The 16,104-nt window shown below is 47.5% G+C and overlaps 1 protein-coding gene and 1 non-coding gene across 2 annotated transcripts; both read left to right on the top strand.

Annotated features, from left to right (window-relative positions):
* Positions 1-12,637: 12,637 nt before the first annotated feature.
* On the top strand, positions 12,638-16,104 carry RPL18A (ribosomal protein L18a). Its single transcript, XM_033853916.2, has 5 exons — positions 12,638-12,770; positions 14,113-14,292; positions 14,892-15,021; positions 15,673-15,782; positions 15,955-16,104. The coding sequence occupies exons 1-5, from the start codon at positions 12,753-12,755 to the stop codon at positions 16,045-16,047; spliced, it is 531 nt and encodes a 176-aa protein (XP_033709807.1). The 5' UTR covers positions 12,638-12,752; the 3' UTR covers positions 16,048-16,104.
* LOC117312015 (small nucleolar RNA SNORA68) lies at positions 15,464-15,596 on the top strand. Its single transcript, XR_004526193.1, has one exon. It is a non-coding gene; the product is annotated as a small nucleolar RNA SNORA68 (small nucleolar RNA).

A 16,104-nucleotide genomic window follows, 5' to 3' on the forward strand; every position in this document is an offset into this window, starting at 1 on the left:
GAAGGGCCCAGGTCACACAGGGGGACCTCAGCAGGCTCCAGGACTCACTCTCTGTGGGGCCCTGACAACACCCTCCGCTTCTCCAGCCTCAGTTTACCCATCTGTGGCATGTGTAGGTTGGGCACCTAGATTAACTAATTTCGCACCTAAGGAAGGGAACTGGGCTGGATCTGTCCAGGAAGGAGGCAGGGAAGTTGCCCCAGACAAAAGTCAAGTTCTCCTTCACGGTATTTCTCCCATGAGACCCTGGGAGGGATAATAGCCCACTATTGTGCTCTGTGCCCTAAGCCCAGCCCTAGAAACTGTGAAAACCAGACAGACCCGGACCTGCCCTCAGGCTCACTTCACTATCTGGTCTGGCAGGGAGGCAATTAATCATTATGGAAAACAAAGAAAACCAAGGTGACAGGACAGGCACAGGCTGGGGCTCCGGTGCAGGGGTCAGAGGCTCTGTGTAGAGGCCAGGATGGATCAAGCAGGAATCTGAAGCGGGATGAAGAGGGCTCCTGGCAGAGAACACGACAAGCGCAAAGGCCCAGAGGTGGGAGTGAGTCCTCTGTTGATGAGGTTTTATAAACATGAAAGCTGTTTATAAACATAAACATAAAAGCTGTTTTATGTTTTATAAACATAAAAGCTGTTTATAAACATAAAATAAAAGCTGTTTATGGCCCCAAGGGCGTGGCTGGTGCAGTGAGGAGGGAGGGGGATGGCGGGCAGTCAGCTGGGGTCAGATCACAGCGGAGTCTGATGGATGCTTTTTAACACCCCTGAGGCTGTCATGAGTGGAGGAGTGGGGCAGTGTCCAGGTCAGACCCGGGCCAGTGTCCTTAGTAGGATACACACCCCAGAAGGTAGAGCTTTGGGGATAGATTTAAGAGGACCCTTGCATCTCTGTAATCCCGTCACAAGCCCTGGCACAAAAATGGCTTTGGTACGATTTTGTTGACTTTAATTCAGTCACCCACAGACACTTCTTGGGCACTTCCTGTGTGCAGGGCATTGGGGACACAGCAGGGGACAGAGCAGACCCAGTCTCTGCCTGGTGGAGCCAACAGTCTAGTGGGGGAGATGACAATAAATAAACTATTATCGAATCAGTGTTTCAGTGGCCCTCCGTGCCAGGCTGCTAGGAGAAACGCTGAGTCTGGGAGGGATGCGTGGAGGAAGTGACTTTGATACTGAAATCCAAGGACAAGTAGAATTAACCAGAGAGTGATCTGGAGGTGTGGGGAGTTCTGGCAGAGGAACAGCCCAGGCAAAGGCTGAGAAGCTGGGCAAGGTCACAGTGTTCCTGAGAAGGACAGGGTGGCAGGGAAAAGGTGTGCTGAGACGTTTGGAGGCATCAGTGGGGCCTTGTGGGTGGAGGGAAGAGGTATGAGGTGTGTCCTCAGCACAGTGGGAGCCAGAGCAGGCTTGTGGCAGGAAGTGCTGCATGGGAGCTTAGCCATAGTATTTTTCTTTCATTTCCTGGGTGGCTTCAGCAGAGAAGAATGCAAACGTGTACTCCCATCCCTGGCCCTGAGAGGGAGGTTCCTGCCCTCCAGGAAGGACAGTGAGTCTCTAGGCCCCTGACAACTCTATGGTCACTGTGGTATGTTGAGAATGAGCAGGAGGGGAACAGAGTCAGGACAAAGGTGGCACCACCAGTCCCAGATAGGAGCATGTGACGTCTCCATGAGGAGATTCCAGGAAGCAGAGCCCAGAATTTGCCCAAGAATAAACTGGAGGGCTTCCCTGTGCGCAGTGGTTGAGAATCTGCCTGCCAATGCAGAGGACACGGGTTCGAGCCCTGGTCTGGGAAGATTCCACATGCCGCGGAGCAACTAGGCCCGTGGGCCACAACTACTGAGCCTGCGCGTCTGGAGCCTGTGCTCTGCAACAAAAGAGGCCGCGATAGTGACAGGCCCGCGCACTGCGATGAAGAGTGGACCCCGCTTGCCGCAACTAGAGAAAGCCCTCGCACAGAAACGAAGACCCAACACAGCCAAAAATAAATAAATAAAATTTAAAAAAAAGAATAACTTGGAAACTTCAGTGATGCAAATATCCCAAATTTTCTCGAGGCAAAAAGCCATAAATACAAAGGATAAACAAATGGAACTGGAAACAAAGGTAAGCTCATGTCATGGATAAAATATCTTCATAATATAAGCAACTCCTAGAAGACAATAAGAAAATGCCAATGACTTGGCAGGATATGAATCCAGAAATCACAGAAAATGAAATACAAATGGCTGTTAAACCCAGAAAAAGATGCTCAGCCTCACTCATAATAAGAGAAATGCAAATTAAAAGCAGGATTGACCCTTGAATAACATGGGGTTGCACTGTGAGGGTCCACTGATACACAAATTTTTTTCAATAAATATGTACTACAGTACTACACATTCTGCAGTTGGTTAAATCAGTGGGCCCTCAGATAGGGAGGGCTGAATATAAAGTTATGCATGGATTTTTGAATGCATGGGGTCAGCACCCCTCACCCCCCAAGTTGTTCAAGGGTCAACTGTATAGTGAAACCATATGATTATTTTAATGGATGCAGGAAATGATAAAATTCAACACCTATTCATGATAAAAAGTCTTAGCAAACCATGTGCAAATGGGAACTTCCTCAATCTGGTAAGGAATACCTACTAAAAAAATCTACAGGTAATATTATACTTAATGTAAAAGACTGAATTGTGTCCTCCTGAGATTGGGAAAAAGACAAGGATGCCCATTCTCACCTCTTCTATTCAACATTGTTCTGGAGGTCATAACCATTGCAATGAGGCAAGAAAAATAAATAAAAGGTTTAAAGGTTGGAAAGGAGGAGGTAAATTTGTCCCTGTTTGCAGATGATATGATTGTTTATATAAAAATCCAAGGGAATCTATGACAACTACTAGAACTAATAAATGAATTTAGCAAGTTCACAAGTTAAAAAATTAATGTGTAAAGTTCAGTTGAATTTTTATATACCAGCAGGAAACAACTGAAAATGAAAACAATCTTAAATGCTATTTGCAGCAACACCAAAAAGATAAAATACCTAGGAATAAATCTAACAAAAGAAGTCTAAGATTGTTATACTAAAAGCTACAGATATTGCTGAGAGAAATTCATGAATACATAAATAAATGGAAAGAAATACCATGTTCATGGGTTGGAAGACTCAATGTTATTAAAACATCAACTGTCCCCAAAATGGTCTACAGAGTCAATGTAATTCCAATCTAAATTCAGCAGAATTATTTTTTTATAGAAACTGGCACTGACTTTAAAATTCATATAGAATTGCAAAGGGCCAAGTTGACTTTTAAAAAGAAGATAAAATCAGAGGACTTATTCTACCTGACTTCTAGGCTTATTATAGAGCTAGAGTAATCAAGACAATTTGGTATTGGTGAAAAGATAGACAGGTAGATCAATAAAACAGAATAGATTACAGTAATGGACTCATATAAATATAACCAGTTGATTGTTGACACAGATACTAAGGCAACTAAATGGAGGAAAGGAAAGTTTTTTCAACAAACAGTACTGGAACAACTAGACATCATATGGGAAACAATTAACATCAACGCTTACCTCACACCATACATAAAATTAACTCAAAATGGATCACAGGCCTGAATGTATAACCTAAAGGTATAAGACATCTAGAAAAAAACATAGAAGAAAAATTTTGCAAACTGTGGTAGGCAAAGTTGTCTCAGCTAGAAAACATGGATAAGTTAGAATTCATCATTTTGCTCTTCAAAAGACACACAGAGGGACTTCCCTGGTGGTCCAGTGGTTAAGACTTCGCCTTCCAATGCAGGGGGTGCGGGTTCAATCCCTGGTCAGGGAGCTAAGATCCCACATGCCTCATGGCCAAAACACCAAAACATAAAACAGAGCAATATTGTAACAAATTTAATAAAGACTTTAAAAATGATCCACATCAAAAAAAAATCTTAAAAAGAAAAAAAAAATCTTTTTAAAAGACACCACTGAGAAAACAGAACGGCAAGACATAGATCAGGAGAAAATATTTGCAATGCATATATTAAATAAACAAAATACCTGTATCCAGAATATATCAATAACTCTAACAACTCAATAATAAAAGACAAACAACTCAATAAGGAATTGGGCAACAGATTTGAACAGACACTTCACCAAAGAGAACGTATGAATGGCCAACAAGCACATGAAAAGATGCTCAACATTGCCAGCCATCAGGGAAACGCAAATCAAAACCACATGAAGATACCACCTCACACCCACTAGAATGGGAAAATTTTTAAAAGACAGACAATAACAAGTGTTGACAATGCATTGCTGGTGGGAACGCAAAATGATGCAGCCACTGTGGAAAAGAGTTTGGCGGTTTCTTAAAGCTGAACATAGAATTACACTCTGACCAAGCCATTCCACTCCTAGGTATTTAGAGAAAATAAAATGGATGTCCACGCAAGGCCTTGTATTCCACCATTCATCGAAGCTTTATTTGTAATGGTCTTAAACGGAAAACAACCTAAAAGTTCATCAGCAGGTGAATGAATGAACAAGCTGTGGTCCAGCCATCCAGTGCAATACAACTCAGCGATAAAAGGGAATGAACTATTGATACAAACAATGACATGGAACAATCTCTGAATCGTGACGCTGTGTGAGAGAAGACAAGCACGAAGCTTCCATATAAAATTTTGGACTGTGCAAACTCATCTTAGTGACAGAAAGTAGATCAGGGTTGCCTGGGGATGAAAGTGGAGAAAAAGCACAGCAAAGGGGTGCAGGACACTCTGGGGGATGGCGTTCATGATTTTTTTTTAAATAAATTTATTTATTTTTGGCTGCATTGGGTCTTCGTTGTTGGGTCTTCGTTGCTGCATGCGGGCTTTCTCTAGTTGCAGCAAGCGGGGGCTACTCTTCCTTGCAGGGTGCGGGCTTCTCATTGCAGTGGCTTCTCGTTGTGGAGCACGGGCTCTAGGCGCGCGGGCTTCAGTAGTTGTGGCACGTGGGTTCAGTAGTTGTGGCTTGCAGGCTCTAGAGCACAGGCTCAGTAGTTGTGGTGCACGGGCTTAGTTGCTCCGCACATGTGGGATCTTCCTGGACCAGGGCTCGAACCCGTGTCCCCTGCATTGGCAGGCCGATTCTCAACCACTGCACCACCTGGGAAGCCCGGTGTTCATGATCTTGATCGAAGTCATGATTTCATAGATTTACACACTTGTCAAAACTATGTAAAGTGTGCATTTTAAATAAGTGCAATTTTGTGGACTCCAATTATACTTCAGTCAAGCCGAAAAGATGGGTGGTAGGGAGGAAGGAATACCAAGGGGCCGTTTCCCACCTGTCAGACCATCACAGATGAAAAGTGTGAGAACTTGGTGTATTCTTGAGGGTCTGCAGGAACAAATTCTCGTTTGCTCTGTCAAGAGTGGAAATGAGGGAATTCCCTGGTGGTCCAGTGGTTAGGACTCCTTGTTTCCACTGCTGTGGGTTTGATCCCTGGTTGGGGAACTAAGATCCTACAAGCCGTGTAGCACAGCCAAAAAAAAAAGTGGAAATGACCCAGCCCAATGGAAGGGACCAGACGAAGCTGAAGAAATCGCCCTGAAACCCAGCAATTCTCCTTCTAGCAAATAAGCCTTCCAGGAATGATACCTATGCAGTGTTATTTATTCATCAAAGCACTCTTATAACAGCAATCAGTTGGAAACAACCTAGATGTCCAGCCACAGGGGATTCACTGAATAGAGTATGGCCATTCTCAGCATGAAATATTATGCAGATATGCAAAAGAATAAGGTAGCCCCAATGCTGACAGTGTGAGAAGACCTCCCAGATATTCTGTGAGGGAAAAAGCAAGGTGCAGGAAGTCTGGGCAGGAAGCTTCAGTTTGTATAGAAAGAGAAGAGACAATGAAGATTTCCTCGTATTGGTGAAGACTCTCTTTGCAGGGAAACATAAACAACTTGTTCCCATGGTGCGCGGGCTTCTCATTGTGGTGGCTTCTCTTGTTGCGGAGCACGGGCTCTAGGCGCGCGTGCTTCAGTAGTTGTCACGTGCGGGCTTCAGTAGTTGTGGTGCACAGGCTCACTTGCTCCAAGCATGTGGGATCTTCCCGGACCAGGGATTGAACCCATGTCCCCTGCATTGGCAGGCAGATTCTTAACCACTGTGCCACTAGGGAAGCCCCCCACTGAGGCTTTTGACACATAATAATTCATTTAATCCTCAAAACAACCTCAGAGGTGTGCACTGTGATTCCCATTTACAGATGGGAAAATTGAAGCTGGGGGAAGTGGAGCCTCCAGCTTGCTTTGCTTCCCCACCTCACAACGCCCTAGGACTCCCCCATCCCAAATTAGGCTGAGAAAGGGAAATGCGGGTTTGGTCCCTGGGCGTGGGTTGGGGGGTGTTAGCTGCACGGAGCCCACATAGAGCACCCTCCTCGCTTAATTTTTCTCCCTAGCACACACCATGCTCTGCTGTGGCATGCATTTTTCTTATTTATCTTGTTTTTGTCCATTTCCCCCATTAGTGTGTCAGCTCCCCCAGGGCTGGAGTTTTTGGTTAACCTTGTCAGGGCTGTGTCCGAGCTCCCAATACACAGTAAGCACTGATGAATGAATGAATGAATGAATGAATTTGGCGGAGGAGCCTTAGGAAGTTGGGAGCAGGGACAATTGGGGACAGTAGAGGAGGGGGCAGGAGGCTAGGGCCAGGATGGGGTGGCACTTGGGGTACAAGGGAGTGGATGTCTTGGGGACGTTTTGGGGACAAAAAGAAAGGAGCAGAACTCCTGCCAGCCGGGCTCTGGAAGGATGGAGGTGCCAGTAGCCGAGATGGAGAAGGGGGTGGGCAAGATAGGGGAGCTCCGAAGGTGACCGTCAAGATAGGAGGGGCTACTTGGTGATGCAAGCCGCGGTGCACCCCAGAAGCCTGGATTAACAAACTGTTCCCAGGTGCTCAGGGGCCGCCTCTCGAACCAGGAACCTGGCTGCACCTAATTGAATGGTGATGACAGAAACGGAGGGACGCCTGGCTTGAGATCCCCGGTCCAGCACCAGCTTATCCGGCTCGGGTTCCTGCGTGGCGCGAGGTTGGGGAGCCGGGAGGGGTGCGCAGGCGCAAAAGGGTGGGTCAGGGGCGCGGCGGAGACCATGGCAAAACTTGCCAGGCAGGACCAAAATGCCAAAAAAAAAAAAAAAAAAAAAAGCTTTTTAGGCAGAACACACACACACACCCCACACGTTTGTTCCTCTTCCTAGCTGCAGGGGTCACCCTGACCCAGGCTTTGGAGATAGAAGCGCCAGGTCCCAAGGCCAGGGCTCTGCCTGTGACCCTCCCTCTCTACTTCATCCTCCTCCCCTTTCCCTTCTCCTCCCCTGTCCTTACTTCCCTTTCTCTGGACCCTCTCCTGCCCTCCCAGAACTTGATTTGTGCCCCAGGCTCCAGGACCTCTTTCCACCGCTTGTTCCCTCCCCACAGCCTGGGGAAACCGAGGCCTAGAGTTCAGGCACAGTGGGAAGGGCACAGCCAGCAAAGGCAGAGCCCCTGCCACCCCAGTCCAAACAATTATATGCCATTTAAACCTCCTAACAATCCTAAGAGCTGGGGACTATTATTAACCTCACCTTACGGATAGGGAAACTGAGGCCCAGAGCAGTGATGCGCCAGGACACATTCGGTGGGATTCGAACCTGTGCCTATCCCACACAGATGTCCACGGCTATGGGCCTCGACCCGGCAAAGACGGGCAAAGGCTCTGCTGCCACCTGGTGGACACTTGCGGCAGCGCTGTTCGGGTGGAGTCGCCTCTCGCCTGTCGGACGGCCCAAGCAAGGGGCCAGAGCCAGGAGGGTGTAGGACTGATGCCCTGACCGCCCTTCCTCCATCATGTTCTCCGGCCAAGTTTCCCAGTTTTCACAACCTAAGTATCCACCTGGAAGACATGGACTAACTAATCTCCTTCCCATGTTGGGCTCACGATTTCTTCAGCACAGAAAGACCCCAAAATGCAGGGAGGGGGGGAAAGCATTAATTGGAATATATACAAAAAAATTAAAGAGCACAGATAAAGGTAATTCTGTAATTATAAAACACAGCATACAGGCATATTTCTTCTCCTTTTCTCTCATCTGATTTTAAAAAGCGGGTGTATAAAAATATATATTAATTTTATTTGTGGGCCTATAACATGTAGAAATGTAATATATTTGTCAATAATAGCGCAAAGGAGATGAGAGGAACAAAGCTGTATTGAAGTCAGGAAATGACACCAGGTAGTAATGTTACTGAAATTGCAGTCTGGCTGCTCGCTGCTCAAAAGCCAATAAAGAGGCAAGCTAGAGCTTCCCTGGTGGCACAGTGGTTAAGAATCCACCTGCCAATGCAGGGGACACGGGTTCGAGCTCAGGTCCTGGAAGATCCCACATGCGCGGAGCAACTAAACCTGTGCGCCACAACTACTGAGCCTGCGCTCTAGAGCCCGCAAGCCACAACTACTGAGCCCGTGTGCCACAACTACTGAAGCCCACGCACCTAGAGCCCGTGCTCTGCAACAAGAGAAGCCACCGCAATGAGAAGCCCAGTCACCTCAACGAAGAGTAGCCCCCGCTCACCGCAACTAGAGAAAGCCCACGCTTAGCAACGAAGACCCAACGCAGCCAAATTAATTAATTATTTTTAAAAAGTGAAATACCACTTCACACCTGTTAAAATGGCTAGCATCAAAAAGACAAGAGTGGGACTTCTCTGGCAGTCTAGCGGTTAAAACTCCGTGCTTCCACTGCAGGGGGTGTGGGTTCGATCCATGGTCAGGGAACTAAGATAGCACATGCCTGCTGTGCGCCCAAAAAAAAAAAAAAAAGACAAGAGATAACAATTGGAGGTGATAATATGGAGAAAAAGGAACCCTCTTGCACTGTTGGTAGAAATGTAAATTGATGAAGTCACTATGGAAAACAGTATGGAGGTTCCTAAAAAAAATTAAAATTAGAACTACCATATGATCCAGCAATTCCACCTCTGTATATTTAACTGACGGAAAACAATAACACTCACTCAAAAAGATATTTGCACTCCCATTTCATTGCAGCATTATTTACAATAGCTAGGACATGGAAGCAACCTATGTGTTCATCAACAGATGACTGTATAAACAAAATGTGGAATAAGTATACAAGGGACTATTAGCCATTGAAAAGAAGGAAATCCTGCTATTTCCAACAACATGGATGGACCTTGAGGGTATTATGCTTAGTGAAATAAGTCACACAGAGAAAAACAAATACTGTATGATCCCCACTTACATGTAGATACCACACATAGGTTCCATTTATAGGTGGAATCTAAAAAAAATGAACTCACAGAAACAGAATAGATTGGTGGTTGCCAGAGGTGGGGGTGGGGTAGGGGAGATGGGTGAAGGGAGTCAAAAGGTACAAACTTCCAGTGACAAGATAAATAAGTTCTGGGGATGTAACGTACAGCATGTTGACTATAGTTAACAATACTGTATTGTATATTTGAAATTTGCTGAGAGAATAGATCTTAAAAGTTCTCAACACAAGGGGAAAAAACTGTAACTATGTCAGGTAATGGATGTGTTAACGAAACTTATTGTAGTGATCATTTCACAATATATACGTATATCAAATCCTTATACTGTACACCTGAAACTAATACAGTGTTATGTGTCAACTATATCTCAATAAAACTGGGGAAAAAAAGAAGGAAAGCAGTAAAGGAAGAATAGAGGAAAGACAAAAAAGACGTAGGACACATAGAAAAACAAAAAGTAAAATGGCAGAGGTACTGTTGTTAAGGTGACAACACTCCCCCAATTGATCTACAGATTCAAAACAATCCCTGCCAAAATCCCAGCTGGCTTCTTTGCAGAAATTGATAAGTTAACCCTAAACTTCATATGAAAATCTAAGGGACCCCAAATAGCTTTTTTGATCTTGAAAAACAAGATCAAAACTGTAGAATTCACACTTCCCAGTTCAAAACTTACTACAAAGCTACAGCAATCAAAACAATGTGGTACCGGCATAAAGGTGGATATATAGATCAATGGAATAAAATTAAGAATCCAGAAATAAACACATTTATCTTTGACAAGACAATTCAAAGGGGAAAGAATAATCTTTTCAACAAATGGTGCTGGAACAACTGAATATCCACATGTGAAAGAATGAAGTTGGACCGTTGTTTCATATCACACATAAAATTAATTCAAAATGGATCAAAAGCCTAAATATAAGAGCTAAAATTATAAAAGTATTAGAAGAAAACATAGACATAAACATAACTCTGTATTAGGCAGTAGTTTCTTAGACATAACATCACAAGCACAAGCAGCAAAAGAAAAAATAGATAAGATGGACTTCAAAATTAAAAACTTTTGTGCTTCAAAGGACTCCATCAAGACAGTGAAACGTTAACCCACAGAATGAAAAAAAATTTGCAAATCATATATCAACTATGAATCTCTAGAATATATGAAGAACCCTTATAACTCAATTATTTTTTAAAAAAAACACTCAATTTAAAAATGGGCAAAGAATTTGAATAGACATTTCTCCGAAGAAGATATACATATGGCCAATAAGCACAGGAAAAGATGCCCAATATCATTAGTCATCAGGGAAAAGCAAATAAAAAATACAATGAGATACCACTTCATACCCACTAGGATGGTTATAATAAAAGACAAATAATTAAAAGCGTCAGTGAGGAAGTGAACTTGGAGCCCTCACACATTACTGATGGGAATGTAAAATGATGCAGGAATTTTATAAAATACTCTGGCAGTTAAACATAGAATTACCATGTGACCCAGCAATTCCACCTCTAGCAATACCTAAGAGAAATTAAAACATACATTGACACAAAGATTTGCACGCAACTGTCATTATTTACAATAGCCAAAAAGTGGAAACCACGAAAATGTCCATCAACTGAAGAATGGATGAACAAAATATATCTACACAATAGAATATTATTCAGCCATAAAAAGAAATGAAGTACTGATCCATGGTATAATGTGAATGAACCTTGAAAATATATGCTAAGTGAAAGAAGCCAATCACAAAAGATCTCACTTTGTATGATTCCAATTATGTAAAATGTCTAGAATAGGGAAATCCATAGAGATAGAAAGTAGATTCTTAGTACTCCTGGGCTGGGGAAGGGGGAGAGAATGGAAAGTGACTGCTAAGGGTAAGGGGCTTCTTTGGGGGATTATGGAAATGTTCTAAATTTTACGGTGATGTTGCACAACTGTGTGCGTGTGTATATATATATATATATATATACATACACACACATATATATATCTGTAAATGCAATTTAAAAAACCATTGAATTGTACAATTTAAATGTGTGAATTGTATGGCATGTGAACTATATCTTAATTAAGCCATTATTAATTTTTTCCTTAATAAAAAAAAATTCTAATTGGGCTCATTTGTCACCTCCTCCAAGAGCCCTCCCTCCTAAAATAAACCCTCCAATTTACCCTCTTTCCTCTTTGCTTTTCTTCACAGCCTGACATCATGAGTTCTTTCCTTTTCCATTCTCCGTTTCCCCTCCAGGAGAGCCTCTTTTTGCCCCAACAAATTGCTAAGCCCGGAGTCCCTCAAAGGTGGGGCTGCACCTTGATCATTTCTAGCGCCTCCCCCCGCCCCGCCCCACCCCCCCGTCCCCCGCTGCCCCAGGATCTGTACTGGAAGCAAGCAGATGGGGTTTGAATATCTGCTACTATGAAACACAAATCAGACACCCCTCCACAATACTAATAACTACCACTCCATCTCTTAATGAACGTTAGCGATTGTTAATCGCTCTGTCCCTGGCGTTTTACTTTTTTTTTTAGTTTATCTAATTTTTCTTTTTTTTTTTTTAGTTTATTTTTGGCTGTGTTGGATCTTCATTGCTGCGCGCGGGCTTTCTCTAGTTGTGGCGAGCAGGGGCTACTCTTCATTGAGGTGCGCAGCCTTCTAATTGCGGTGGCGTCTCTTGTTGCGGAGCACGGGCTCTAGGTACACGGGCTTCAGTAGTTGTGGCACGCGGGTTCAGTAGTCGTGGCTCGCAGGCTCTAGAGCGCTGGCTCAGTAGTTGTGGTGCACGGGCTTAGATGCTCCGCGGCATGTGGGATCTTCCCGGACCAGGGCTTGAACCCGTGTCTCTTGCATTGGCAGGTGTATTCTTAAACACTGCGCCACCAGAGAAGCCCTATTTTATCTAATTATTGTAACATTTCTAGGATGAAAAACACCAGTATTATTCCCATTTAACAGAAGAGAACTCGAGAACTCCGTTAACACATCTCCGGGAGAAAAGAGACCCGGAGTGGGAAGAAGCGCCGCGACCTCATCATAGCCCCTGGACCACCCGAGGTCCGCTTCTACCTACATAAAGCTCCCGGGTAAGTGGAACCCGGAACTGGCCACCGAGACCTCCCGGCGTAGCTACAACGCCCGGCATGCGCGCGCGCCGACGCTCCCTTACGTAGCGTTTGAACAGGAGTGCTAATCTCCCCCGGTCTTGGGAGTTGTAGTCTCGCCGCAAACGGAGGCCGGGCTGCGAGAGTTTGGTGGATCTGGAGCCAATGAAGAAGCAGATCTTATTGAGCTCGGGGCCGACGAGCCAATGGGTTCGCGGCATCGAATGGGAGGGACTTCCGTCCACGAAGTCGAGATGAGCGGCTGCGCGAGGCCGGTCACTTCCTTTTCGAGGGTGGCGGCGAGCGTGTATAGGGCGCTATGAAGGCCTCGGGCACGGTAAGACAATCGCGGTGGGGCAGGGAGTCGGGAAGCGCGAAGCGGACCGAATCGTGGGCCACGGGAGGAGGCATGGGGCACGCGGGAAGTGCTTGTTCCGGCTAGGTCCCGCGCGCCGCCGTCCCCAGTTGCAGCCAACATGGCGGCCACTGCGGGAGCCGCGTGGGGAGGCCGGTGCATGGCCCTGGCCGGCTCGGGGATCGGGGAGGCCGAGTCTCCTTTCCAGGGGAAGGGACAAGTTGCACGGCGTGGAAACACGCGCCGCGGGACCTCATCGAGCTTCCGAGCCTCAGTTTCCTCGTCAGCAAAGTGGACAGGGTGGTGGGAGGGCGGGGTGGGGGGGAGGGCAATAGGATTCTGTTTCTCCTGGCATGACTGTGAGAGAAATAGAAAAAATTTATTTTAAGTTCGAGCTGACATGGAGAGTGCGAGCCTTATCGCTGTGGAGAGTACTGGGCAAAATCAGAGGGTGTTAATAGCACAGAGATGGAAGAGTAGGCCCTGAGGAGAAACAGTATGGGTGGGTCATTTTCAGCTTTCCAGCCCCAGTTTCCACACTGGAAAAGGGACCGACCGCATCGGTATCCCTTCCTGAATGGGTGGTCCGGGAGGCCGATGAGTCAGGTTGACAGAAGTAGGAACCGAGTTTGTGAGGTTTGGAGTTATTTTCTATTGATATTAGTAAAATGGTGACGGGTCATCTTATGGAGATGGTTCCTTTCTAATATAGCACAGGATTTGGACCTGGCAGACATCTTCACTTTTTGCATCTGTGTAAACAGGGAGCTTACACGTGGGAGTCCAAACCCCTTGGACAGCAGCTGGGAAAACTGAGGCAGCTGCAAGTCATGACAGCAGAGCAGGGAGCCCAGAGCTGGGCAGGGAACTGGATTCTTGTCCTGGTTCTGCCTGGAGTTGGCTGTGAGATCCCAGGGTGGTTACTGTCTCTGGGGTCTGGAATGAAAGAGGATCTTGGCAAGTTAACTGTGAGCTGCAGAGATGCTCTGGAGGAAGGAGACAGCTTGACTGTTCCAGGCCAGCCCATAGAAAGGGAGGGGAAGGGAGCGGTTGCGACACTCACCCAGCTTTCCTGAGCCAGGGCCAAGGGCACACAGGCACCTTGGTTAATCCTCCCCACTCTCGCTCCCTTTTATGTGGAAGGTTCAGACAGTGGCATGACCCACAGTCAGCCAGATTTCGCACGGAGGCCCTGGGGTGGGACTTGCCCTTCTCCGTCCCCTCATCCAGTTGTCAACGGGCTTGGGAAGGGGAGCAGAGTGAGTCTCCACAGTTACCTCTGGGCTTTGGGTGCCGGCCCCACCTCACCCCCGTTCTCTTTCAGCTTCGAGAGTACAAGGTGGTGGGGCGCTGCCTGCCGACCCCCAAGTGCCGCACGCCACCCCTCTATCGCATGCGGATCTTTGCGCCTAATCATGTTGTTGCCAAGTCCCGCTTCTGGTACTTTGTATCTCAGCTGAAGAAGATGAAGAAGTCTTTAGGGGAAATTGTCTACTGTGGGCAGGTATGGGGTGTTTGAGGCTGGGTGGGATCCGGAGAGGATTTACACCCTCCCATGGGGCATCTGTCACCCCACAGAGTTAGCAGACTTTACAAACTCTGGCCTGTTCCCTTGTGCTCTTCAGGCCCTAGGTTGGGATGGAATAGGTGGCTCGGTGCCCTTTTCCTAATGAGAAAGCCCAAGGCCCAGGGAAGGCCTGCTGGGATCCCTTGGTTGAGGCTGGGCCTCATCTGTAAAGGGGTGGGGGAGATGCTGGACTCTGCACTGTGAGGCTGCGTTGGGCAGCAGATGGTTTTTGGCCAGATGGTCCCAGGAGAGTTGTGTTGAGGGGTGGTCTGGAGCTGTGTCGGTTCCCATGGGGGAAGCATCTCGGCCTGGACTGCTCTCCACCCGTGCTGTTGCCATGGGAATTCCCCTTGCACAGCACATTTCCCCTCAGATGTCTGAAGGTGCGGGGACTGGGAAACAGGCAAGAGAGGCCTGGGGGCTGGGCTGTCCTTTGGAGCGGCAGGGTGGGGCGGGAGCAGAGGTTCAGGGATGGGGGGGGTCTGATTGAAGCTCACTTGCTGCTCTCGCCTCAGCTGGTCTCCTCTGTTTGGCAGGTGTTCGAAAAATCTCCCCTGCGGGTGAAGAACTTCGGCATCTGGCTGCGCTATGACTCCCGCAGTGGCACCCACAACATGTACCGGGAGTACCGGGACCTGACCACAGCCGGCGCTGTCACCCAGTGCTGTAAGCCACCGGGTCCCTCCTTTAGGCTCACAGGGCAGGCACTTGCGGCTCAGTCTGGCATCCTTCCTGCCAGACTGAGGCAGGACAAACGCAAGAGCTTCCTTGGGGGCAGGTGGGAGTCCCAGGGATGGTGACGGGAGGCACAGGAGGTGTTGCTTTGGGGGCAGGAGGAGTGGAGAGGATGCCCCAAGCACACCTTTTTCTGGAACCTTGGCAGCAAGGGGACTTAGGAGATTGGAGGGAGGGTACTCGAGTCGTTCCTGAGCTGGTTCAGTCGCCCACCACCAACTGCATCTGGAACCTCCTTCTTGAGGTTTGAGGTCAGCCCCTTGTGTAGAGGCAACTGCTGCTCAGAACCTAATCCAGCCCCTGTCCAGTGTTGGGACCTGCCATTCGCAGCCCCAGGTGCTCCCAGGGTGGGTCACCTACCAGGACCAGAGCCCAAGCACCTAAACCCAAGAACTGCTGTTTCTTGTAACAGCAGTTTAAACAGAGGTGCTAACAGCAAGTGGATCTTGTCGCCTTTGGGGGCCTGCAGCCATGCCCCTCAAAGTGAATTTGGAGGTTCTACACACTCGGTAGCCAGTACCTGCTGGGACCAGGTGCTGTGGCCACTTGTTCCCCAAGTGCCCCCATTCCTGATCCTTGTAGACCGAGACATGGGCGCCCGGCACCGTGCCCGGGCCCACTCGATCCAGATCATGAAGGTGGAGGAGATCGCAGCCAGCAAGTGCCGCCGGCCAGCAGTCAAGCAGTTCCACGTGAGTGCCCTCGGGGCCCTGCTGGGCAGGCAGCTCCTCCAGACTTGGGAGATGCAGTAAAGCACCGGGTTTGACGCAGGAGCCCAGTGGGGGTGGCCACACCTCAGTGGTCCCTGGGAGACAAGGTTAAGAGCCTCCCCACAACCCCCTTGCCTGCCTTTTCTTATTACAGGACTCCAAGATCAAATTCCCACTGCCCCACCGGGTCCTCCGTCGCCAGCACAAGCCACGCTTCACCACCAAGAGGCCCAACACCTTCTTTTAGATGCAGGACCTCCCTGTCCCCAGGTCTGCCCAAATAAAACTCGCTGGGAAAACCGGG

The sequence above is a fragment of the Tursiops truncatus genome, chromosome 3 (assembly GCF_011762595.2).
Source record: "Tursiops truncatus isolate mTurTru1 chromosome 3, mTurTru1.mat.Y, whole genome shotgun sequence".
Lineage (NCBI taxonomy): Eukaryota > Metazoa > Chordata > Mammalia > Artiodactyla > Delphinidae > Tursiops > Tursiops truncatus.